The 24,788-nt window shown below is 49.1% G+C and overlaps 10 protein-coding genes across 10 annotated transcripts; 5 read left to right on the top strand and 5 right to left on the bottom strand.

Moving 5' to 3' along the window:
* Positions 1–4: 4 nt before the first annotated feature.
* EDB93DRAFT_21009 (DENN domain-containing protein) lies at positions 5–4,880 on the bottom strand. The gene is made up of 11 exons (XM_041455716.1): positions 4,392–4,880; positions 3,821–4,311; positions 3,055–3,769; positions 2,666–3,003; positions 2,553–2,612; positions 2,314–2,495; positions 2,130–2,261; positions 1,907–2,069; positions 1,489–1,846; positions 894–1,438; positions 5–841 (listed from the first exon to the last, which is right to left on the bottom strand). The coding sequence occupies exons 1-11, from the start codon at positions 4,609–4,611 to the stop codon at positions 146–148; spliced, it is 3,900 nt and encodes a 1,299-aa protein (XP_041313589.1). The 5' UTR covers positions 4,612–4,880; the 3' UTR covers positions 5–145.
* Positions 4,881–5,202: 322 nt separating this feature from the next.
* On the bottom strand, positions 5,203–5,910 carry EDB93DRAFT_1244624 (uncharacterized protein; the record flags this gene model as incomplete). Its single annotated transcript, XM_041452233.1, has 5 exons — positions 5,203–5,348; positions 5,400–5,487; positions 5,536–5,643; positions 5,693–5,803; positions 5,857–5,910. The coding sequence occupies 5 exons, from the start codon at positions 5,908–5,910 to the stop codon at positions 5,203–5,205; spliced, it is 507 nt and encodes a 168-aa protein (XP_041313588.1).
* Positions 5,911–6,156: 246 nt separating this feature from the next.
* EDB93DRAFT_1244623 (uncharacterized protein) lies at positions 6,157–8,042 on the top strand (the record flags this gene model as incomplete). The annotated part of the gene is made up of 5 exons (XM_041452232.1): positions 6,157–6,314; positions 6,370–6,689; positions 6,747–6,789; positions 6,840–7,920; positions 7,968–8,042. 5 exons carry the CDS (start codon positions 6,157–6,159, stop codon positions 8,040–8,042), a joined length of 1,677 nt encoding a protein of 558 aa, XP_041313587.1.
* A 166-nt stretch (positions 8,043–8,208) lies between these two features.
* EDB93DRAFT_1073484 (uncharacterized protein) lies at positions 8,209–10,439 on the bottom strand (the record flags this gene model as incomplete). Its single annotated transcript, XM_041445014.1, has 5 exons — positions 8,209–9,119; positions 9,175–9,730; positions 9,785–10,089; positions 10,142–10,161; positions 10,210–10,439. 5 exons carry the CDS (start codon positions 10,437–10,439, stop codon positions 8,209–8,211), a joined length of 2,022 nt encoding a protein of 673 aa, XP_041313586.1.
* Positions 10,440–11,835: 1,396 nt separating this feature from the next.
* On the top strand, positions 11,836–13,925 carry EDB93DRAFT_1237116 (uncharacterized protein; the record flags this gene model as incomplete). The annotated part of the gene is made up of 8 exons (XM_041451386.1): positions 11,836–11,949; positions 11,999–12,214; positions 12,259–12,441; positions 12,489–12,907; positions 12,966–13,011; positions 13,061–13,197; positions 13,248–13,552; positions 13,642–13,925. The coding sequence occupies 8 exons, from the start codon at positions 11,836–11,838 to the stop codon at positions 13,923–13,925; spliced, it is 1,704 nt and encodes a 567-aa protein (XP_041313585.1).
* Positions 13,926–14,165: 240 nt separating this feature from the next.
* On the top strand, positions 14,166–17,246 carry EDB93DRAFT_1074203 (uncharacterized protein; the record flags this gene model as incomplete). Its single annotated transcript, XM_041445074.1, has 14 exons — positions 14,166–14,221; positions 14,288–14,429; positions 14,556–14,674; positions 14,723–14,796; positions 14,923–15,282; positions 15,547–15,749; positions 15,803–15,923; positions 15,975–16,061; positions 16,164–16,301; positions 16,373–16,413; positions 16,462–16,789; positions 16,854–16,929; positions 16,988–17,109; positions 17,173–17,246. 14 exons carry the CDS (start codon positions 14,166–14,168, stop codon positions 17,244–17,246), a joined length of 1,941 nt encoding a protein of 646 aa, XP_041313584.1.
* A 78-nt stretch (positions 17,247–17,324) lies between these two features.
* EDB93DRAFT_1112235 (Isopentenyldiphosphate isomerase) lies at positions 17,325–18,480 on the top strand. Its single transcript, XM_041448122.1, has 6 exons — positions 17,325–17,428; positions 17,481–17,653; positions 17,709–18,044; positions 18,099–18,212; positions 18,265–18,359; positions 18,403–18,480. The coding sequence occupies exons 2-6, from the start codon at positions 17,503–17,505 to the stop codon at positions 18,418–18,420; spliced, it is 714 nt and encodes a 237-aa protein (XP_041313583.1). The 5' UTR covers positions 17,325–17,428; positions 17,481–17,502; the 3' UTR covers positions 18,421–18,480.
* Positions 18,481–18,739: 259 nt separating this feature from the next.
* Positions 18,740–20,361, bottom strand: EDB93DRAFT_1112233 (uncharacterized protein). Its single transcript, XM_041448121.1, has 5 exons — positions 19,846–20,361; positions 19,568–19,766; positions 19,428–19,512; positions 19,147–19,372; positions 18,740–19,094 (listed from the first exon to the last, which is right to left on the bottom strand). The coding sequence occupies exons 1-5, from the start codon at positions 20,276–20,278 to the stop codon at positions 18,883–18,885; spliced, it is 1,155 nt and encodes a 384-aa protein (XP_041313582.1). The 5' UTR covers positions 20,279–20,361; the 3' UTR covers positions 18,740–18,882.
* Positions 20,362–21,320, top strand: EDB93DRAFT_1112228 (UPF0041-domain-containing protein). Its single transcript, XM_041448120.1, has 6 exons — positions 20,362–20,439; positions 20,491–20,572; positions 20,627–20,646; positions 20,693–20,790; positions 20,843–20,862; positions 20,913–21,320. The coding sequence occupies exons 2-6, from the start codon at positions 20,515–20,517 to the stop codon at positions 21,113–21,115; spliced, it is 399 nt and encodes a 132-aa protein (XP_041313581.1). The 5' UTR covers positions 20,362–20,439; positions 20,491–20,514; the 3' UTR covers positions 21,116–21,320.
* EDB93DRAFT_1074692 (ATP-dependent DNA ligase) lies at positions 21,151–24,601 on the bottom strand (the record flags this gene model as incomplete). Its single annotated transcript, XM_041445111.1, has 14 exons — positions 21,151–21,237; positions 21,298–21,735; positions 21,792–22,022; positions 22,079–22,261; positions 22,317–22,614; positions 22,663–22,738; positions 22,790–22,955; positions 23,011–23,112; positions 23,168–23,308; positions 23,360–23,525; positions 23,576–23,641; positions 23,699–24,017; positions 24,267–24,482; positions 24,532–24,601. The coding sequence occupies 14 exons, from the start codon at positions 24,599–24,601 to the stop codon at positions 21,151–21,153; spliced, it is 2,559 nt and encodes an 852-aa protein (XP_041313580.1).
* Positions 24,602–24,788: the final 187 nt, after the last annotated feature.

The raw sequence follows: 24,788 nt of genomic DNA, 5'->3' as shown, positions 1-24,788 counted from the left end.
GAAAGCAACGAGCGTGGTGGGGAGAATGGGCAACCCATAATGATAATGATGATATGCAAAGGTGGGTATCGACCATAGGTATATAAAATTAGACTGCAGTCAAGCGTGCGCAAGGACCTGCCCTTTTGACGCGACTGTATCTTCCCTAAGAGGCTATCCGAGTTTGAAGAATTGCCGTCCCTGTACTAGTGACTCGCTCTCTAACAGGCGTTTTGATGAGCTGAGAAGCGACATGTTTCCCGTAATTGCGGCTTTGATCGGTGAATTCAATGGAATCGTCGGAATCGTGATAGAGAGGAGTTTGGCGGCCATCAAAGCTGACGTAGCTATCCCGAGGACTCGTAGAATAAGCACTCTGGAACTCAGTGTCCGAGTCATCTGTGATGGAGCCGATAGTAGGCGTAAGAGCAGGAATGGAGGGTGTTCCTGGCTCAGAAGGAGAAAGAGCAGATAGAGATGCCCCAGAGGCAATCTTACGCAGTGTTTGACTGGAACCAGCAACAGTGCCCTCATCAGCACTACTATCTACCTGGGATTCCACCTGCGGGATTCTCTGGTCCGCCCGGGGAGAAGCTGCCCGGCGAGGGGTGGCCGAGGAAGATATGGTATCCACTGAGCGACGGGCGATGGTACTGGTTTGCGTTGAGGATGCGGTGTTGCTACGAGTTCTCTTCCTTGCTTTACCAGGAGGGTTGTTTACTAGCCTTGTTCCTTTGGCTAGACGTGCACGAAGAGGAACGGCATCAGAGTCATTGCTTCGTTCATCCTCCGTAGAACTATGGGCCGCAATAGACCTATTCTTCCATTCTTGAACCCGTTCCGAGGCTAGTGCAGTCTCAAGCTAAAATCTCGGTTAGCTTTAGCGTCGCGGAAAATAACTCGGGAAAGTTCACCTTCTGCTGGATCTGCAACACTTTCTGTGCAATTCTGTCGCTCCTTTCGCTGATACCCTCGTCGACAGCCATCATACCATCTTGCACCAATTCAGCCTGAGTTGCGGAAAAGCGTTTTGTCTTTGGTGACGCTGGTGTTTCGTCTTCTTCCGCAATCGTGTCAGTCTCACGATCACTTTTGCCATGCACAAGAGTCTCATCGCCGTTCTCGTATTGTTCCGCAAGAGTGGATTCTGTCCCGAAGCTGCGCAATCTTGAACCACTAGTGACCGAACCGTCCTTCATCGAGTCACTGGCTCTCCGCGAACGTGAACCACTGGCGGTAGACCTCGCTACTGACAAGCGTGACCCCGGACGGGATGCCAGGTCCCCTTCATAGTCAGACTCGTCGACGTCGACAGCCATAGAAGCAAGTGCACGTTCGATCTGGGCCTCGACCTCAGCAACCATCTCCGCGCGTTCCTCCTCCATCCTTTCCATGGTCTCGCGCATGCGCTCCAGTTCAACAAGTGCTTCCTTGTGCGCAACCTCCGTATCGTGTAACTCTACAAAGCTTTGTGAGTATCGCTGTGGGTAATTCTCATTTGATGCTTACGTGTCTGCAATTTCGCCTTCTCAGCAGCTGTGAGGTGGACCAAACCACTCAGGCGCTTTGTCTCTCTTTGTTCCTTTCCAATTTTGCTACGCAGCTGGCCAGCCTCAGCACTTAAGCGCTCCGCGTATTGCTCGAACGTGACAAATTTATCCCGCCATAAATCCGCTTCCGTCATGAGGAAGTTAAGACGGCGAGAAAGACGTCCGATCTTCGTCTCAAGGTCATCACGAGCATCAACAAACGCAGTCGCACGCTTGCGAATGGATAGCTGAATGTGCTGCTCGGCAGGAGTGAGCTTGGGGATACGGCGAGCTGCGCCGAAAGAGGAGATGCGCTTGAGAAACGAAGGCTTCTTGAACTGGACCAACGTTATAAGCATACAGTCAGTCATAAAAAAACTAGATGCAAGAAAGCCGACCTTGTCCTGCAGCACACTGTCAAATGCTTGGATAATCCGCGTGGAATGCCACCACTCAGGTGCCTTGATGGTGTCTGCGACAGCAGCAGTTTCACCACCGCGTTTCGCCTGAATCTTGCAGACAGGGCGGAACCGACCAGCAGGGAAAGCTTCTTTGAATTCGCTAAAAATAGCGCATATCCTCGGTCTTCACATTCAGAACCAAAGAAGCAACAGAACTCACGAAGGCACGCTATGATCGGGATGATAGTGCGGCTCGAATGCAATAAGTAGACGCTGTCTATATTTGTCCCGCTGCTGCTTGGTAGACACTACACCGGGAGGAGGAGATGGACAGCTCAGGTAGTTGATGTCTCTGTTTACCCTGATGAGCCCTCTGGTAATTGGCAGTCGATGAGATAACTTACAGGTCAACCACGCAGACCTCAGGACCCGGACGCACGCTGTACCTCGCTTCCGTAGCAAGACCGAGGATCCATGGTCCGGGGTCGTCGATATAGATCTTAGCGTCTCGGGCATGGACAGACGGCAGGGCAATCCCAGACCAACCCCGCAACTCGACAAGGTACTTGATCGTGCATACCGCGATCTACGTTGGAGATTTGTCAGCTTCACAATAGACCGTTCTCCGACATCAAGAACGCACTCCGAGCATGGCAGGATGCCTAGAGTAAAATAGAATACGACCGGTCGGTGCCAGGGCAATCTGAAATCGCGTCAGCAGGGAAAAGTTATGAGATGCCCACCAGCGTGACGGACCTCGCATATAGTGAGAATGTTATCAATGTTCAGGCACTTGAACAAAGGCCACATTGTAAAATTGATGTCTACGAGACCGCGGCCAAAGTCCAAGCCACCAGGGAAGCGCGCGATAACCTCAAGGTTTGTGTCATCGGTCTGTGAGGAAGCAGAGTGCGTCAAGGGGATGGGCGTGGAGGAAGCATCGAGCTTGATGAGATCACCGGCGCGTGGAGCGGGATGGGCCAGAATTTTGGAGATCTGCAGAGTGTGCGACTGCACATCTTTAGAGAAACGAGCCCAAGAAAGGGTTAGGTAGTCACGCATTAGATCGTAGATCGGGTGACGAGACACCAGCGCTAGATAAATTCATCAAAATCTTTCACGTGAAGCTCGAAAGCAATACGTACTGAGGGCATAGGGGAGCCAAAATACGGTATCACCAGGCAAGAACAGGGTACTCTCACCAGGGCCGTGGCCACCTACGGTACTTGCCACGTCATAATCGCTCTCGCTGATGGCACCAGCGTCAGTTTCAGCACCCTCGCCGTCGGTCTCACCATCGGTACCCGACCAAGGCCCTTTGAGACCCTTTTTATGCGCTCTCCTGGCTGGATCTCCAGGGGACTGAGAAGACCCTGGAGGGTTTGAAGAGCGCAACGCTCTCAGCCGCGTAGCCACTAATGACTGCGCACTCTCCTTGCGCGCACGACCTGCCTCGAGAGTGCGGCGAATTGCCGAACTTCTCTCAGCATCGGCGTGACTCCATACGGTCAGACAGACACCATGGTAAGTGACCGTTGCACCATTTCCGCCTGACGCTTGTTTTTCGAACATGGGAGATGCCGGAGATGCTGGAGGAGGTGGGAGGACGCTGGGCGGACCGAGGTACGCTGATGAAGGACGAGCATTGAGGAATGGGTCGTCAGTGTAAGGGAATGAGAATGTGGGGGTTGCAGAGGAACGATCCGTTCCAGTGAGGACCGATGCGCGAAGTAAACCTACTTCAGAAGGCGCAGGCGCCAGAGGAGTAGAGGGCGCAGGAAGGGTAAACGTAAAAGTATGAATTGTGCTCGCCGGCTGAAGCGTCGACGCAATTATTTCAACTTCACGCGTGAATGAGAGCTATAGGAGAGAAGGATCAGTAGCGATAGGAAGCACGCGATGAGAACGTGCCTTAAGCGCTTTTGATAACATTTTTCCGACTTCAGCTTTCGACAGAGCACCTGCTCCCTTGAGGATCTCATTACTCTCCCCCTTATTTGCCTTCTTCTTTTTCTTACCCCCGCCAGCACCAGGGCTCACGGTGCTGCCGAGAACCTCAGGCCTCCACCAACGGGCGACTGCACCCTCTGAGTGAGATAAACCTAGGACGGCATCGGGGTCGGCAAGAGTCCATGTATGAGGACTCTTTGGAAGCCCTGATACGACATAAAGAGAAGTGAGAGGAAGGGTTGGGGCATGTTGTGTTGGGGATGATGGTGCTGAACGAGTTGATACAATAGAGGTGCGGGCGGAGGCAGGAATGGGCTCCATGGACTTGCGATGAGCAATCCCTAGGATACGAGAAGCCTTGTCCGCTGGACGGGGAAAACAAAGAGGTTGAGAATGAGAATCGAGTGGAGGTGATACAGTAATATAGTCGAGCTCGTTGGCGAGAGCGACGTCTGGGGAAGAAGAAAAAGGAGATGAAGGAAAGAGAAATATTAGAATATTGGTCTAATATGAGTTGGTTGTAACTTATTACCAGAATGGTTCGTATTCGAAATGTTTACGATTGTGTTGCTCTGAGCCGCGTTAATGCACTTTGAACTTGGCTTGATCGACGTTTTGCACGGATCAAAAGAAATATCAGAACAACGCGGCTTGTGCATCTTTTCACCGATACCAATTGGCAAGACGGCGACAGGACTCGCTGCTACAGCAGGTGCCTGGACGCTTGGTCGGCGAGGCGGAAGTAAAGACATTTTACGAGAATACAGCGAGGTGTAAAGAACGGAGAGAGAAATGAATAGTGAAAAAAAAACGAATGGATGCACACCAAGTGCAAAGTTTTAGATGGAAGTACAGGTCAAAAATGAGGATGAAGCAGGGACTAGACCAACTTCGCCTCGAGTGGACGTTACTTACGTCTGGTGATTGGCGGCCCACTTTAAAGTTGGTTTTATAAAGTGCGAAACATCTTGTCTTTCTGCTCAACTTAACCTAATGTTAGGCGTCGACGCTGGTAAATTTGAAATCGAGCAAGCTGCACCTGAATGATGCTAGTACACAAAGTCAACCTGGAGTCAACTTCAAATGAACGGGAAGATCGACACAATGCATTCACACACTCATCTTCCTAATTTACGAAAACTCCTGATGGAAATTCCTAAATTGCGTTGTCAAGGAACGCACTGACCTCAGACGAACAGGGCACATTACCTCACAGCCAAGACCCTTGCTTATTATGATTCCGACAACGAAAACATTCTAAATCAGATGTCTATTTTCGAACATCACACAACACATGACCCACAGCACCAAAATCACCTCAGTACCAAGTTGCCAACTAATCCTCAAACAGACTGATATGCGCCAGATTGGTTGACAGGCTGTGGTGCTGGAACAGAGCTAACTTTCGAGGGTGCACGCGGGGTGTCGTCATCCACCGTCTGGTATCCATCGCGACCTCCGGAGGTGAAACCTCCAGGCATAGACCAAACTATGACAGCATGATCGAATTGAGGGCAATTGCTTTGTAAGGTGAACTTACCCGTAGGACCATGGATATCAGTTCCGAGGCCAGGGAACTGTCCCCCGCGTTGACTCACGACAAGCAAAAAGGCACCAGTGGTTGGTATCTCGATGGGAGTCAGTTTCAAACGTCGATGATGGTATTTCTTACTCACCTTCAAAAGTAAAAGGATGACAGTAAGGAACCTAAGGAATCCACCTTGTTCATTCTTGATCATCCACAGTACGTCATAGAATATCGAAAACGATAACAAGCCCGTAAACTGGCTCTGTGTTGAGATCACAAAGGTGGATGAGAGTGATGATGCGTACCAAGCTCAGTGACTGTGCCGCGTCGCTACTCTCCTGCACATACGAACCAAAGAGGAAGATGGGCAAATTGTATGCTGGGACAGTAAAAGGACTAATTATGAAAGCCAGCGCCTGCGCAATGCATAATGAGCGATCCTTCTCGCCAGGATGACTGGTCTACTTACTGTCTCTGCGAGTAACAGCTTCGCTGGGTCAAGAGCCTGGAGAAAGTCTGTCATCTTTGCTCGAATGTAGTGGTGAATGTCTTGGGACGAAAAAGGTTTCAAGTAAGGGGACTGCGCGGACTTAGCCTTTTGTGGTAGCAGTCCAATACGTTTGGCACTTCTTCCACTACTAGTAGTCCGGTCGCAAACTGAATTCAACACTTCAAAACTTCACTAGTTGCATGTCCCAGCTTGGTCTCAGCTAATTCATCAGTAGCAGGCGTTTATCTTGCCCAACTCAAATACACTAAGCGTTCCCTCATGCCGCTGCCGCAGCGCAAAATAGTCGAGGAGCTGCTCCGACCTCCTTTTGGTCCATATCGCGACGAAGAAGTGCTTAGTGCAGAATGCCAGAGCAAGTCAGGAAAGACACTGGTGCTGAAGTCATTTCAGCTGGCTTTTAACGACGAAATTATTGGGTATTGTTCCTGCCCCTTTGTACTCCGCGCATCTCGCTAAGTCTTCTTTGACAAGGCTCGATGAATCCGAGCAACCTCTAGGTACTGGAGAAGTAGACACTCGACAGTTCCGTTTTCGTGGAAATCTTAGTATACGTTCGCCCGGCTGGCTATCTCAAGTCGGTGTCAAACGAGTGGAGGCAGAGCTCAACCTGCGTGCCAACACGCGTAGTATGTGTGCAGGGCAGCGCCCTCCTGCTACAATAACGCTCGAAGAACTATTTAATAGGAAAACAGGATATCTTGGGCGCCCACCCGCACCAGGTGACGATGACGAGCTCGAGCTCAGATTGCAAATCCAGGGTTTCAGGAACTTCCCAGCTCTATATATGACATGTGAGTTCGGATGCGCCTACAGTACAATTCTGAAGGATTAAGGTCGAAAATATCTAGCCAAGCTAGTTCCGGATGGATTGTTATGGCATTCCAAAGACTGGTGGGTATCATGACATGCGTGATTCTAGACACGTCTTCACTCTCCTTTAGTAACCGCACCTACGAAGTTGCAACAATGGACGTCTACACCTTCCAGCTCTCCGAGAACTTCTTCTGGCGCTACCGTCTTCTTGCTCTCATGACAAAGATCGTTGGAGAGGGACGAACGCCGCTCGAAAAGCGGACCCCTGAGTGGTTTGTGTCCCAATACCTCGAACGGTTCGCTCATCCCGCCAGTGATGAATACGAGCGACTTATCTACGATTCTACCGATTCCGATATTATTGATGTCGACGAAGGCAGGACTCGCTTGCCCCGTCACCCAAGGCGAATACACAGGCGCGACATTCTAGGATTATTTGCCGCCCAGTCGGAATGGTTCGTCACTGACAACGAAGTAAAGCGCAAGCGTATATTTCCTTTCAAACCATGGAACGCATTTAGAAAGGAAGTCAGAAAAGCAAGATGGCAAGCTGCACGCAACAATGTCATCTGGGGCTGGCCGATAGGTTGTCAGAATCAGCCGGACCTGGCCTCAGAACCAGACGGCGAAGAGGGAGATGACGAGGATGATGAAGATGGCGAGGACACAAGAAATATGGTGGAGCGGAATCCCGTCATTGGAAAGACAAACGAGATCGTGCGCCGTAAAATCGACAAAGCTAAGACCAGACGAACTTTGCCGTTTGCTCAGCGTGACAACGGGTCCGGTTTGTCGTCGTCATCCTCAGATGAACTTGATCCTGCTATGGCACATGCGTATATGTCGGACTTCTCTCGTGATTCATCTAGTGTTGCTTCTGATTCTTCGGATGAATCCGTGGACGAGCGCCTGCTCGAGTTCGGAGAGCTCATCCCACGCCAATTGTCTCAAGTCCCGGAGTTGCCAGGCCCTGATAACCGCTGGTGGTGTCCTGTGCCAGGTTGCGGGCACATGGTTGATTTGCAACGTCTCACACGAGATGATATAAAATCCCTCTCAGCAACCACCGTCTTCTATCTAATGGAGAGGAAGTGGCGGAGTATTCGAGAAGATGAGAGAGCTAAAAAATGTTTCTTTGAAATGGTGTCTAAGCATTACGAGGATCATTTTACAGACCTTGGCTTAAGGTTTGTTCAGATCAAAGGAAGGGTAAGTAGGTCAAAGCCAATCTTTCACAATTGTTAACATCTTTCCAGATCGGAATAGATTTGATCAGAGATAGACGACGTGTCCAGCAGGCGGTAGTCACCGTTAAGGAGGAAGTTATTTGAGAGGCCCCTGATTCCAGTCCGGGACACTATGCCTACAAACTGTAATATAGGTAGCAGCTTAATAACATCCCATGGACTTATCGTGTACTCAGTAATACTGGCAACCGAATGTCTACAGAGAATGGGGATAACGATGATCACAGAGATTTAGTCCGTGTGGTATAAATTATCTAGGTCTAGCGTTCTGTCCCAGAAAAATGTCTCTTACCCACATCCATCGCCTTCCCGTTCTGTGTGTTTCACGAGCACCACCACCGCCCTCTTCCACATCCTGCTGCGAGAGTTCAGAGCGAGGACCGCTCAACACTCTCCTTTCCCGAGCTTCTCCCGAACGTCTCCCATGTCCTTCACTCACAGACCACCTCCGACCACCTGCAGTACCAGCCAAAGACATGGTCTCATTGACTACAACTGCAAAGCCGAGTCCTCCACTGACACGCCTGGAAGTTCTTGTTGGCGAAGGGAGAAGCCCGAATCCAGGGCTGACTGGTGAGAGACCTATCGTCAAACCTGTGGGAGACAATATGTTCGACGATTGCTGCTGATGTAAAGACGAGGCCATACTACGCATAGATGCAGATGGATCGGTGGTGGTAGGGTGCTGGCGTGATGAGGAAGAGGTGCCTGGTAAGGGTGGGGAGATATCCGTCTGGTGGGTTGTGAAGTGAGGTGAAAACTGTGAAGAAGATGCACTAAGGGTGTGCAAGGAGACGGGACTCTGGGGGAAAACAGCGCCCTCCGACCGCACCCGGCGGTCCATAGGAGGCGCAATTGACCCAGAGAGAGATGAACCCTGGGGACCAACGGCAGTACTTGCATATGAAGGGTAATGTGGCGGGGGGTTTGTTTCGGGAGTGGCGCTTCCATTGTTGGATACTGCTTGGTCTTCGACATCAGATTCAGTTGCTGTATCACTTTCATCAACGTTGGCTTGGGCACTGACTGCCCAAACCCCAGCAAGAAGAATAAACATGCCGACTATGACTAGGACGAGGTACCACCCTGGGAGTTGTCCGAGCTGATCGAAGTAAACCAGACCATTGATAATCGATGAAAAGTTATAAAAGCAAAAGGCAGCTAGGCAGTTTCCATGTTAACTCCACTATCAGGAAAAATACAAAGGAGGACACACATGGGCAGACAAACGCAGGATCTGCAAGCCTTAGACCACGATTAAGGTACCAAAGTTGTCCAAGAGCAAAAATGATGAGTCCACCAACAAGGATCCACGCCTCCCATCTGAAAAATTGATTGACGCCGCCGAATGTGAGCACAAGAAGTTCAACACCAGACTTTGCGAAGATCAGACAAAGCCCAGACAACGTCCCTGAAGCCGCAGCATATGCTAAGGCAAGAAGAAGCGGGGTTCTCCCAGGAAGTGGTACGCGTAACGGTGATGAGGACTTTAGATTGTGTGAAGTAGATTTGGTAGATGGAAGGCGACCACATTTTGGATCGAGCAGTGGTGTTACCTCAGATGCGAAGCTGCCGTTTATTTGATCCTCAGTGGGACCAGTAGATAAAGTAGGTGGTTGTTGTGTGCGTGTGGGAGGCAGCGGTGTAGGAGAGTTTAGAGGAGAATTATGTGCGGAGGTGCAAGACGACAGGGGTGAGTCATGGTTGGCCTGCAACAATGAATAGGCTGCAGCTTCTAGTTGTTTCTTGTAAGAATATTCAATACCGTGCGTCTGCAGGAATGCTATATATACAATGAAACCATTTATATCGCGACTGGCACGCACCACGATAAGGCATACAAGTAGGATGAAACCCTCGGCACAAAACCAGCCTATAAATGCAGGACGCGCGAAAAGTGCCATCAATTCGTCGAGGCTGCGTGTAGTTTCAGGAACGATCCCATAGATAGCAATCAAGGCGGCGCCACCAGCGATGAGAGCTGTTCCCAGGAGCATTCGTGGGCGAAGAAGGAGACGAGCGAAGAGCGCATTCCAAAGGAGAGAAACGGCGCCCAGGGGTGCCAATATGACGACCGGAAGGGATGCTATTTGTATGAAAGATCCAAACACATTAGATATCAAGAAGATAGCTGATAGACGTTGTGTTGGTCGGTGGAACGAATAAAGGTCGAGTGCGCTCACCGAATCCTATCAACCATAATCTAACAAAGGTAAGGGGAGACTGAGCTATAGAATACATATGTACTCACGGTCGGCGGTGTTCTACTTTCTGGTCTTGTTCTGGGAGCTGTGAGTTATGGACATGGCTACGACGCTGGACCGCAAGACCAAGGCTTTGGACGAAAGATGCGAGCAGCCCAATAAAAATCCCCAACGGTATGGGTATGTCTTGATTTAAATTTGTGTTGGTAAAGAGCGAAGTAGGTGCTGCAGCGACGTGGGTTATAGAGGATGTAATATGCGCACAGAGTATGCCCATCGACGACGAGGGAAGAACCTGTCAGTGTCTCCTACTTGTCGTTCAGGTGCCAATTTAGTGTAGGCAGGCACTGGCAGCAGGAGGTAGAAATATAATAATTTGTGGGCAAAGCGTAGAACGTTGTAGTAGCAATAACTGAAGTGGCACTCTGAGAGGTATACACGTGATCGACACTAAATTTAAGAAAAGTACTCTCAGAAATTGCAAGGATCATTTTTATTCTATCACGGCTTGTTAAATGAAAATAAGGTTACCGCAGGGGATCTGCGCAAGCCACTATGGGACCTCTGAAAACGTCAGTACGAGAACATGTTCAAGTAGTGGGATGCTCTGGCGACCGTACTGAGAGGATGAAACAACAGTTCAAGAATCTCGCTGGAAACTTCATGTGTTATGTAGCTGATAATGAGCCGCATTTTGCAGCACTATAGGTTACAGACCAAGGAAGATGCGGGAACTTTGTTACAGACTTCCAACTTCAATAGAAGGAGCCTCAAGCCTTTTCGCTTCAGGCTGCTTCGTCTCCTTATCCTCAGCAAGCGCTACTTGGCGTCTGACTTCCATCTCATTGACACTCGTTGTTACATAAGTTAAACTTTGTGAATAAGGCTGGATGAAATACCTTCTTCGCGTCGTGGCAGGTGGTAACCTCTGGTGTGGCCTCTATGCTATTGGCATGATGTGTGGCCTGACAGAAGAACCCAATTTATGATGGCTGTAAATTAAAAGACGTCGATGTCATGCGTAACTTGGCCGTATCCCCGCAAAATACCATCCGATTTCAACCGTGGCTGCCAGTGAGCGCTGAATATTCTGAATGATGCATACGTAGTGCGCAATGACAAATGTGCATCCAGCCTTGGGAGATAATCATGATTGAACTCGAATGCCTTGACTAGTAAATTCGCTATACGTCCGCCGTTCGTTTAAGGAGGAAAAGGTGCAGCAAGGCATCGACATTCTTCCGTTTACGGTTTAACGGGGCGGTGAGGCGTGTAGCTTGAGTCACGTGACCGTCTGTTTGGCCCCCGGTTAGTACTTATATAAGTACCTGCGCAGTATTTTTGTGGCTGTGTGCTCTCTGTGAGTGTAACAGCAGTGTCTCCCATCAAGTTCAGCGCAGTTGGTCACTGTACATGTATACCGAGTATTGTCCCGAACAATCACTGTCATAAGATCAATCTGACAACCCTCGTTCAATTTCAATTCACTTTTCAAGGTCATGTCATCTCCAAGCAATTCCAACGCTCATTCTAGTGATGCGTCCTCGTCCTCGGTATCCACTTCGGACCCATCATCTCTTCGTGAACGAGGAGTCTATGAAGCGTCTGGTGATGATGACTCATTTAACTTTACTGTCATGGGAGATTTGGACACCACCGTGACTTCTAGCCCTATGGGTTCCCAAACAGACCTGTCAGGTTCTTTAGAACAAAACATTTCTGAGGCCCGTCTTCGTCAACTGTATGACGAGGAAGAAATCGAACGTTATCTCCGCCTTTTTTCTGACGTAAGTCCTTGCCGTACTCGATGGGTGGTCTATCCTGAGGTCCAATAAGTATGTGACGGAAGTGAGACTACCAGGTGCTTTGCGTACCATCAAGCCCAAGCCATCAAGTAGCTCCCTCCACCTTCCCCGGTCACCAAAACCACCACCACTCCCTCCACGACCATTTGCTCGTAATACTTCCGAACAAACAGAGCCACCTACACTTCTTCCACCCGTCGTTCCTCCAAGACCAGTGGATTCCTCCTGGTCCGAACAGATCGCCATTGTGAGCATTACTGTTATCATAGTGATTAAATCTAAAATATCCAGAAATATGTACTACCAGCTCTTCCACCGATGCCTCATCCGCCGCCACCCTTCTCTTTAAAGCGCATGAAACTTACTAGCCAGCGTTTTTTCCTCGCAGTAGTTCCTCCTTACCAGAATTTCTTTCTTTCCATGGCAAACTTAGCGCTATGGAAGGACCCGCAACGTAGCAGACTACGTTGCATGGTAGGTGGCCGTCACTTTTCAAAATCAATTTACTCATCAACATCCAGGCGTTCTGGGGACTATGGCTGTATGATCTCCTTCTTCCAGCACTAATGTTTCGAATCTTGTGGGAGATGCTCAGCCGGAGACTTCTCCCGTATCCCACTTTAGAATCTTTACAGATGCGGAGAAAAGATTCCGAACGAGCCAGGGAGTTCGGAGATGAAGTTCAAGAACGCCTATCAGCATCTTCAATTGGACCTAAGGATATCTTTCAGCTCCTCATATCGCACAGATCAACAGGAAAAAGTAAAACAAAAACCCTTCCGAAGGATACAGGGGCACTTCAAACGAGTTTAACTGGTGATGGTGGCGAGGATGAAGCGGCTACTGTGCTTGATGGCGATTCCCAAGAAGAGCAAGACATCAAACGAGAACTCTTGCATGTTCTCAATACTGTCGCTAATATTCACGAACGTATCAAAAAGTACGTACCCCGTGAATCGTGATGGGCTGTCAACTAAATGAGTATATGCCGTCGCTAGCATTTTCATCTGGAGACGACCAGCAGTCTCCCGAAGATATGCAATCGTGAGTAAGTTCTGGGCGTTGCTTCGGCATGTGCTTGACTCCTAGCAAGATTTTGGCTGTTATAAGCTGCTGCACCCTGATCATTCCCGCGCATTACTTGGCAAAAATTATATATGGCAGCTGCGGCATATTGTTCTGGCATGTCGTTCCTGTGTTAGCTGCTCTCCCACCAGGCGCTCGAGCCAGGTCCGTGTTCAATGTATATTTGCATCGTATTTTGATGAGTGACGATATAGACTGCCCGGACCGTTGGCTGATGCCCCCACCGATGCTGACTATGCTATAGAAATAATTACACAGAGGATTGCTCGGGGCGAGGACATCAAGCCTCCGCGCAAGCCTAATCCTCCGAGCGCTCGTGCTAATAGCACAAACGAAGCCGATCTTTCGGCGATCCTGTCACCTGACACATCATCTCGAAGCCAGATGCAAATCAATGATGGCGTTGATTGGAAGAAGTGGGGATCACGTATCGCGCACGGCAAGTCGCTGCTTAATGAGGGCAAACAACGCTTTGCTTCTGGACAAGTCAATACGGTTGGTTTGACATCCGCAACTTTACGAGACGAAGAAACACATAGTACGCCTGTAATACACCAGGCTATGATACAAAGACTGAATCACTCTCAGCATATCCTGCGCACCACACTTCAGCGCCTGGTCTAATCACACTGACCGCTACTACAGTATACTTCACAACACTCGCATCACAACAAGCAAAATTAATCATACCTCGCGAGAACCTCTGCGGCGTGAAGAAAACCGGTTTGATGAAAGGGCTTTTGATTTCCTGGGTTGACAGCGAAGAAGGTCACGGAAAAGAATTAGAAGAGAAGTTCCACTGGGTCGGCAATCGAGATGAGCTTTTCGCTCGCCTTCTTGGTCCAGATGGTGCCCGATGGATGCGAATCTGAAGGCTCAACGCGTCGGTGGCTGAATTAAAACTCAGAGAACTCCGCGCAAAGAACGAGCGACATACGCTTCCCCCCCTCCCTCACAATTTATTCGGTCTCTTTGCCTTTACCCATCTTTCGTACGTTTGTTGTATGCATTCTGCTCATCGATATCTTGCTATCACCGTAACCTATTTGCTAACCCAATTTTGTCATTTATCTGCCACCGTTTGCTCATTACCAAGGACAGTGAACTGCAGAATGTTCTTCTCTACCGAACTGTTGTCCAAGAGGGACAGCGGATTTGGCCTTCTTTGGTGCCTTTCTTTTATGCTTCATTGACGATGGAATAATATCTCATTGCTTGGTATCACGAATGCTAGGCTAGCTGCAACCCTTGGCTCGAAATCGGCTTTTAAGAAATTACCCAAGCGCTCCGTGTTGACTGCAGATATCTCTCAATTGTGTGATCTGATTGCTTCCCCTTCGGAACCTCTGGCTCTTCGCCTCTCAAGTAACCTGATGGTCGGGGCTGCACGGTAGGCAGATCAACTTTGTTGGGGCCCTTGATGCTCATTCAGTTCCACAGTGTATATAAAGGTTTTATAATTTATGGCTGTATAACTACATTTAACGTTGCTTCTAGTCAAGCAAGAACTGTTTCTTTCTGATGTCACGACTTGCTTCAACTCCCTAAAGCGAGTCGTGCAAGAGTTCCGTTCGATGGCTGCGTCAGAAGCCCATCTTCAAATGGCTCAGCCAAGCGTGAGGTGAGTTGGCTCACACAATGCGAGCCACCTCTGACACCTCCTGCCAAGGCCATCGGCTGTTACCCTTGCTACCGATCCTGGCGCTGCATTTGCCATAGATTTTGACGCAATGGTCGCTGTACGTTTCTGTCTTTCTTCTTGTTCATCTCAAAGCCAACGGTGTGACTAGGACTGGGACGAATACTTGAACATTGGAAGTACGTTAGTTTACAGTACTTCAAGTGGCTTATATTCATGCCCATTTGTAGACAACAAGGAAGGAGCGGAAGAGGGTTCATCCGATGATGAGTACAACCCAAAAGCCAAGAGATCGAAAGGAAAGGGTAAGCAGTCTGCAGTTGCACCAGCATCCACCGCGGAAAATACCCGCGCCAGCGCGCATACACTCAACGAAAATCACGACCTCTTCCTCGCCAATTCTTTTGATGCCTCATTTGGCGGCAGTGGCGCCAACATAATTCTATCTTCCCAGAATGATACTTTCGGCTTCGACGATAGCTTCTTCGGCGCTTTTGATGGCCTCGATATTGGGGAGGGCGTTGGGGATGACCTCGTAAGGGAACTTGGTGAAGGCTGGGGAGGAGCCGCCTTGGAGAATCAAGTCGAGTGTGTATCCCTTTGGGCCGGCTGAAGTTTTACTGAAATGTTTTAGTCATGATATGCAAGTGGATGAACCGAATGACTTCGGGTTCAATGATGCGGATAACCTGTATTTCGAGCAGGATGTCCCCGTTGACAATACTGGTGCATTAGAACAGAATGTCTTGCCGCTTCCTCCGTCGGCCTTTGCTACACCTCAAGGCACACAACGAGGTTCAGCAGGTACGACACATTACTCTACATTGACTATCTTAATGTATGGAAATTTAAAGCTGCCCTTCCACCCTCTTCGTCCTCCATTGGATACTCTCTCGAATCTCCTTCTGGTCCTTTGGCTGTAATTGCCCCGCAGGTCGAAGAGATCGACTCCGTTGTACCTGATGATAATCCAGCGGAACCCGCACCATCTAGGAAGATCAAACGCGCCAGGATTCTTTTAGATGTGCGAACGGAGTTGACAGATGACGAATTGAAGGTGTGTGGTAACGCCGCTCGTAGCCCGCAGCTACAACCTGCTTTTCTGTATAGGCTTCACGTCTGTATTATCTGGAAGAACAGAATGGCATTCATCGACAACTCGCGCGGAAGAATTTTGAGAAGGATCAAAGCAGGCTCATTGACGGTTTGCTTTGGGCTATTCCAGAATACAGTGAGCTTCCATTTTTTTTACTTGTGCTCATCATGAGCTTATATTTTGAAGTGCAAGCCAAAGAATTAGTAGACTTTTGGTTGGATCATTTCAAAGCACAATTGGACGCTCGATCTCCATTTATGATTGAACCCCATGGTCAGTATTACAACACCTGCGTGAGCTTTATTAAATGTACATGATGTTCAGACGACTCTCCTGCGCCAAAACGGAGGAAGAAGACTAAGACCAATGCTGAAGTCTCTGGCGGAGCCGAGTATGTCCAAGATCGCACTAGAAGTCCTGCATTTGGTGTAGGCCAGGCAAGCCCAGATCACATGGATTTTGATGCGGGTAGAGCGGATATTGACATGAATTTTGAAATGAATTTCGACATGGGTGGTAAGTTGTATTGATCACCGTAGATGGGTATCACCTAATGTCCTTTTCAGATGGGTGGGGTGGCGCAGACGACGCAGGACCAGAATTGAATCATCTTCGCTCGTCCGAGGTAAATCAGCTAGCAACGCTTTCTATACTCTCATTGACAAAGTTTTAGGAACCGGGACAAGCACGTCACGCCTCACGCCCTACGTCCATACTGGGAGACGAATTTGGCCTAGATATCGTGCAGAACTCCGTTTCTCAGCGCAGTGCACTCTTCCCTTGGGACAATGCGGGTGGAAGTTCCTCGGTATCTGGTGCGGTACTCCTAGGTCGCCATAGCAGTGACAAAATCAGTGTTGACCACGCCGAGACTCGCCTGAGGGGCAGCTCGTTGAGCCGACGAGGAAGTTCTATTCCAAGTCAGCAAGGCGACGTATTTGGTGGTGCCGGAGGTTTCTCTGCGAGCCCTCAAATAATCGATGACGATTTTGTATTCAACGGTACGCCGATACATTCTACAACTTGCCAGGCAATCTAGCTCATGGAATCGATAAGTCCCTGCAGGCAATTCTGTGGCCGAATCCCAATTGTCCGAGGTCAATATGGCCACCCTCGAGAGAAATTCCTTCAACTTCCTTGAGTCAACATTTTCACTATCTGTTATTCAAACTTGGTGTATTCACATGTCGTGTTGAAAGATACGCTAAGATGCAATATAAATCGCTGTCTGGGTCTGCTCGATTTCTCGCTTTCGACGATGTCGTACCACAGACCACCAGTACCGCACACGTCGCGGCAGCAGCACTTTACCACTGCCTTGGTGCGTGCTTCACGGCCGCATGCCGGATCATACCCGAGTATGTACTGACGCCGATTTGACCAGTGTTAGGCACGAAAGACCTGATCCGACTTCGTCAAGAAGAGGCATACGGAACCATTGAGATCCGTATCAAGTGATATTCTTGTCGGCCGAGACGTAAATTATATGCATTACTTGTAAATAGTGCTATGCTTGTCATAATCGGCTCCTGCATTTTTCGTTCCGAAAGTGAAACCATGATCAGGCCATCTATACAAAATCTTAATCGTGCCACTTCCACCTTAAGCACACGGTAATAACGTTAAAGGTTCACACTTTGGTATGTATACACTACGTGCTAACCTGTCCTCTCACCTTACTCGCAGCTTTAGATCATATTTTTCTCAACGCACCATGTCCTCACCAGCAGTTCTTGCCGCACGCACTGCCCTTGCTAGCATAGATCTCACTAGCTATGACCCTGAACAATCAAGACTGATGGATGAAAAATGCATCTTGGTCGATGAGCAGGATAACGCCATCGGCGCGATGGATAAGAAGACTTGTGAGTCTATTCGCTCTACATTACATGGGGTTTTTGATAGCCGGTTTTCAACAAGGTCACCTCATGGAAAATATCAACAAGGGTCTCCTTCACCGAGCCTTCTCTGCATTCGTCTTCCGTCCCTCTGATGGCAAGCTGCTCCTACAGCAGCGTGCTTCGGAGAAGATTACCTTCCCGGACATGTGGACGAATACGTGCTGTTCGCACCCACTCGACGATTTCGAGGAGGAAAAGATCGAGGAGGGCCAGCTCGGAGTACGGATCGCAGCTTCGAGAAAACTCGAGCATGAGCTCGGTATTCCGCAAAGCCAAACACCAGTCGAGGAGTTCCAGTACCTGACTAAAATTCATTACCTCGCACCATCGAATGGTATGTGGGGCGAGCATGAAGGTGCGTTGATAGCATGAAAATACGGGCACACGTCTTCACCCCTCCCCCTCACAGTCGATTACATCTTGTTTTTGACGGCGGATGTTACGGTGACGCCAAATAAGAACGAGATCCAGGACTACAAATATGTGGACAAGGCTGAACTACAGGCGATGTTCAATGACTCATGTGCGTATGTTGATTGTTGTGTGTTGGATGCGGGCTCACTCGGTGCCCACAGCGAATTCTTTCACACCTTGGTTCAAGCTGATCGCTCGCGACTTTTTGTTTGGATGGTGGGATACGCTTGTTCAGCGCCAGGGCTTTGATGGACGCGTCTATGCCAAGACTTTAACCTGGTGTTGCTGATGGTTCAAAGGTTGTTAAGATGGTATGATCAAATTTGTATTGTTTGCCAAGCACCATACATAGTCAAGAGACTATGAAGTAGTTACTGAGCAAAGAAATAAAACCCCCGACGACGCGAGCCAGTAGTGCAGTAGCAAGGTCATCATGTCCTCCGAGTTGCAAGCAGAGCTCGGAGAAACAAGGGCGACAAAAATTTGATAACCAAAGAATGAGGGCGGTGCCCTCATAATAGTGGTTAAACTATTAAGAACAGATACTACACTTGATCTAAGCCAAAAGGCCAGAGTGGTAAGGATCCAAATCGTAAACAGATCCCTTTTATATCTTCTGGTCAAGCGCACGGACCATTTACTATAACCACATCCAATTAAAAACTATAAATACATACGGTAGTTATACATCATGAGCATGTCGTTTCTTATCGTTACACCCCGTCGTTGAGATGGACTCTCTCACAGATGATGCGTCGTTCGTTGGCCCGTTTATCCTGTTAGTGATCGATGTTCTGCCCAGCACGGGAACCAGCACGGGAATTGGCGCGCGAACGCATCCTCGTCCCACGAAATATCCATATCTCCTTCTTATTCCCAAACCCAAGCATCCCTGTCCGCGGAAGGGCAACCGTAGCTTCAAGCTTATACCCCATAGTACTAATTTCCTTTAGTGCAGATGCTGCAAACACGTCTTTGCTTAAATCAGGAGCTGGTATCAGACCATGTCAGCAACGGAAAATTAATCTGCAGAGGTGACAAACCGCCAATTGCATTCCTTTTAAGCTCAATTGTGTAGATCTCATCTGCACTTGTTCGATCTCCAGCTATTTTAAATGGCCATGCAGCACGGAGACGCGGACCAATCTGCTCCCCGACACGCCGCGGCGGCCGCACGAGGGTCATCCTGTGTCCTGAACGCGAGATATGCGCGGCAAAGAAGTCGCAGTGTTCATCAGGTCCGCTATCTTGAAATACCAACTGAGGATACTGATCACACCGTCAATAATGCTTGTACGACGCTCAAGGTAATTAAAGGACGCACAGAATAGCCCGTATTGAGAGAGGTACGGTATTGATACCCGTTGTGTGCGAGGCAGGTAAAGAGTTCGCATATCATTTTTTGTGCGCTGCATATTCGATCAGCACGTGATAAACCATCAGCGATTGGGTGATTGGACCTACATCACGCTTTCGATTCCACTCGCAGTCCAAGGATTTCTGTTAAACAGAATACGAAATGCTTGATGAATGGGAATGGCTGAGGATACACCGTGTGGCCACATAGGAATAATATTCTCCTTTATCTCTTCCATGGTATCTTGAAAGGCGACATTGCCCATGCGGAGCTCGTTTGCGCCGTGAAAAGAGACAAACAAGTGTTCTATGATGACATGGCGTGGGAGGAGTAACAATCATAGTACACCTTTTAACATACCTGGAAGATAGGACTGGGTTAGAACTCATCCCCGTGGCGCGTGTCATGGGCACGAGGCGCTGGCGTGCACTAGAAGAAGTTCGAGTACGCTCCAAAGGGGGTGGGGCGGCGCTAATGGTCTCTGAACGGCGAAGACCACCGTTCTTCTTCATCGCGGACTTGAGCTGGGCCTTCTCGGGGTTATATGAGGGCTTTGGACGTGTTGTACTAGCGCGCTTGACTCGTGGTGCATGTGGAGTCGGCTCAGAACTTGGCGGGATGAATGGTGCGTTTGGCTCGAGGTGACCTTGTGAATATTGAGTGGCCTGATAATTTTCTCGAGGCCATGGTGGAGAACTGTATGGATCAGATGTAGGAAAAGGTTGTCGCTGCTGTTGGTGCGGATAGCCAGGAGGATAATATGTATGGTATGGCTGACCATAGTAAGGGAAGTTAGGCTGCGGGTAAGCTGAATGCATTTGGTGGTCAGGGAAAGAGATAGGAAAGATGGTCGTACACTAGGTCAAGTTATCATAAAAATGGCCTCGTGTTTAATTGAAGACGGCAGACATGAGGATTTCTATTCTAGGCCTCTAGGTCTAGTTCATGACCTCGGTCCGCTTTCGGCCCTATAGATCACGTGAGTAGTTTTATATCCTGAATTTCCTTGCTTCCGAACTCTCCATACTAGTAGTCACACTATATCAGAGCAGCGATGGCATCAACATTCTTTACATGGCTCAGGTCTCCTGCTGCTCGCGAGTACTTCTTCAGTATGTCTCCCATAAATTATTTGCTTGAAACGTATCTCATCATATTCTTCACAGGTACACACTTCTGGGGACCGGTCAGTCATTTCAACCTTTACGAGTCGCATAACTCACTCATTTTAGGTCGCAAACTGGGGTCTTCCCCTTGCTGCCCTCGCCGACCTGAGTAAAGATGAAGAGGTCATCTCAGGATCCATGACCACTGCACTTGCTGCCTATTCGTATGCCCCATTTCACTCTCACGCAAGCTGCCTGCTAAACCCACGCAACTAGAATGGTTTTCATGCGTTTCGGTGCGTTCTATGGCGATATCATAAAGCGCGTGGCTGACTTTTCGTTATAGCATGGAGAGTACAACCGCGGAATTACCTGCTCTTTGCCTGTCACTTGACAAACGCGACAGCACAGTCAATCCAAGAAGCTCGCTTCGTGAACTACTGGTATTATGGTGGTCGTGAGAAGAAGTTTGGTCTTGACAAAGGTCCAGTCACTCAAGCCATCGAGGCTTCACAAGCAGAAGCAAAGAAGGTTGTGGATGCAAAATAACAATATCCCTCCATCTAGATACTGATACGTAAATTTCACCAAAATCCATCATCTCCATCACCTTTGCTTTTCTTCCCGCCCTTACTCTGCGCAAGCACCTGTCGTTCATACATCTCAGAGATCTGCCATATAATTATGAGTAACTGCTATCTCATCGAATCTCAACATGGCGAAACACTCACTTGCTCAGGTCCGGTAGCATCATCTGCCGATTTATCATCCCGTATTCGGATGAATCTCGGAAAGCGTAACGAGATCCCGCGTTCCTCTGCCAAGCCTTGTGCTGCTGTGTATATCGGGCTCAAGCTCAGATCTGCCGCAAGCACCTCCCATACGATCTTTGGCTCAAACCACACATCAGGCTTTGCTCCACCAGGTTTGATGTCTCCGCGTGGTTTTGTGATCTCGAGCGGTCGTAGAGTGTCCCAGTGCGTCTGCAGCATCTCTTCGCTGAACCCGGTACCGATCTTGCAGATCGTCTGATACTCTTCGGCATCGGTGTCAAAGCAAGCTAGGAGGAAAGCTCCATAAACGTTCGTTCGCTTGCCTTTGCCGTAGTACCCGCCGACGACAACGAGGTCCAAAGAATCACCAACGCCAGCGAGATAGTCTTTCTTGAGCTGTGTATGGTTAATCAACATTAGTCAAATTTCGATGGGGTAAAAGTTGAAGGCACCTTGAGCCAGTTGACGCTCCGCCGGCTGGGTTCATAGTAACTTGCGTCTGACTCAAGCATCTTAACCATGAGTCCTTCGCAGCCGTCTTTCACGCTCTCTTCAAGGAACGCCTGGATCTCATCTGTTGTCGATCCATCTGAAGATTTGGCAAAATCGAACTCTCCAGGTACGATCTGGAAGTGCTCCCTCAACAACTCTCGCCGCTCGCTGAGTGATTTTTGGAGAAGTGGCTACGCGCACACCAATCAGTACAACTCCCTGATGTCATTAGAGACAGGTAACGAACCTCGCCATTGAGGTAGATAAGGTCGAATGCGAAAAGGCAGACTTTGACCTGTATGTCTTCGACTTTTACGTCCTTGCGTTTTCGCTTGCTCAGCTCTTGGAAGGGCATGAGCCTGCCCGAGGTCTTGTCAATCGCAACGGCTTCGGCATCCAGCACAAATGACGTGGTCTTCTCCATGATGCACTATCTTTCCATCAGCTCAATCCGCACAGCCAAGTCTATAAAGATCAACACCCACCCTCGGCAGCTGCTCCACCAGATCTGGATACTTAGCCTTCATATCCTCTGAATTTCTACTAAAGACGCTGACGCTGCCATCCTCCAGCCTGTGCACCTGGGCGCGCTCCCCATCGTACTTGTACTCACACGTGAATCGCCGTCCCTCAAACCGGTCAAGTACTTCGCCAATCGCTTTTGTCGGCTTGGCGAGCATTGGCTTGAGCGGAACCCCGGGCGTAAGCTTGCAATGAGTGCGCAAGCCCGATAGGCCATGCGTGAATAACGCAGGGATCACAAGTTCGTACGTGGGGAGCTCGCTGGAAGATGTGTCAATGAGCGCAGGTGGCGAGGCGAGGGGGACCGACCTATACACAGATTTGATAATACTAGCACCCTCTTCGAGGCGAGATGCCAGTTTCTCTTTGCTCCATCGCTTTCCAGCTTTGACAGATGATGAATCAGCTTCATTAGAGAGCTTTGAAAGAAACACACCATGTTCTTTAGCCAGAACGACAGCGTGTGCAAGAGCCACGAGAACCGTCCGCTCAGCATTACCGATCCGGAGCTTGCCTTCCAGACTGCGCACAATGTACTTCGCCTCGAAGTCCTGGCATGCGGCGAGGAGCTTTGTGATGATCGATACCTTCTTTGCCTGGGACTGCAGTGAGGGAGTGCTGAGTCTCTGAAAACTTGTATAAGCATGAGGAACAAACCGAATGTCCAGATGACAATGCGATCTCCCGCAAGTTCGAGAAGACGAAAGGAACTGTAAGGGGCTTGGGTTTAAAGAGCGTCTTCTGACTGTTTTTAGAGTTCTACCAATGAAGTAAGCTCGTGTGGTTGAGGTTGAGGCAAGTAACAACAGAGCACCATTGCTACAAGCCCGAGATCGCCTTCTTTCTTGAGGTCTGCTTTGACTGTTGCAAGACTGCGTCCTGTGGACTCGCTGATAGCTTTGATGAGCAGGCTCTCGCCGATACCCAGTTCAACACCGACATAATCTGGGCTTAGCTACGTCGCTTAGTACACGAGAACAGAGTAATTGAATAGAAAAAAACTTACGCGGTTTATGCACAGGTATACGCACTGCAGGAGGGAGTTTGAATCGTCATTCTTGCTGCGCTGGATGACGAGAAGGAAGAACGAAGTAAGAAGGGCGGTCTTTTCGAGCCTCTTGGTGGTGGCTTCGATGAGTGAGAATGTCTTCGTTAATGCAGCGTAGGGCACTCTACCAACTCACTGTGTGAGTGAAACGTCAGAGATTGTAACACGACGTACGAATCTCCGATTTTCCACCCGCCCTTAATGTCTACCTCTGCGACTCGGGATAGTGCTTCCTCGGCACTGTGTATGCAGATCAACTTGATCCTTCTGAATACTGGCTAAAGGAGTCATACGTACGTTTGTGTGGCCGCATCCTCGTCATCATCCTCTGGCTCACTTTCGTCAGGATTCTCATCCTCGGCCTCGTCGGCACTTGCTGGGGACTCGGCTAGTTGCTTTTCTGCAGGCTCGGGTTGGGGGACTGCTTTGGCTTTCCCTTTACTTTTGGAGGAAGGCTCAGGTTGGGAGACTGCTTTGGCTTTTTCTCTACTTTTGGAGGAAGGCTGTGGTGAGGAGTGCCCATTTAGACCGATGAGAGTTGGTGGGGTGGTCGTGGAGTCCTCGTCATCTGACTCGACCACACGTCTCCGTTTTGACTTTGAAGGCCCAGGTGATGCTAGAGCATAGTTGAGTCTAGCTTCGACTTTCAAGGCTAGGTGGCACTCACCAGCGAGTTTTGGCGACATGGCATCCTTCCGTTTTGTCTTGGACTTGGCCGGTGCTATCCGTCATTATAACCTGTCAGCTGCGCAGAGCGGAGGAGCACTCACATGCTGGTGGTTGGTCGACGTCCATTCCATCTCTCTCTTCTGTTGGTTGTCTACCATTTGAGACAGGTAATACTAAGAGTCCACGAGGGTTAAACTCCACAGTTTGGATGGTGGTCCAAGATTCTCACTAATTTCAGACTTCAGTGACGCGCCCGTCTTCAGTTCATCCGCCTTCCCGTTAACGATGACTTCTTCCTGCACACTCTCCTCATTCGTGTTGGGCTTCCGCTTCTTCCCTCCCCACATTTCTGACAGGTTCGACTGTTGTGGCGGCGCGGCTTTACTGCTCTTTGGCATTTCAAAGAATTTACCTGGAAAAGTGGTGGTATGATAGGTGGTCAGAAAGACCAAGTTACGTACCGAGTGTTTGTTGTCTTCCCATAAATCTTGTGTGAGTCGCGACGCGATAGAATGAGCGCGTGACAAACATAGACGTCAACCCGTGTGAACTTGTTTATTGACCCCTATTACGCGGAGTCAATGACAGCTCGAATTGCTATTGGTTAAATTGAAATAGGACCAGTCGAAAACGTTTCTTCATACACGTGCGTCCCCTTTGCCATGACCAAGTTATTTTGGCTCTATACTTCATAAGTAAACGATTGGAATGAATTGAA

This window comes from Suillus bovinus (genome assembly GCF_016758785.1).
Source record: "Suillus bovinus strain UH-Sbo-P2 chromosome Unknown EDB93scaffold_1, whole genome shotgun sequence".
Taxonomy (NCBI): domain Eukaryota; kingdom Fungi; phylum Basidiomycota; class Agaricomycetes; order Boletales; family Suillaceae; genus Suillus; species Suillus bovinus.
This window is presented reverse-complemented; position numbering and strand designations above follow the sequence as displayed.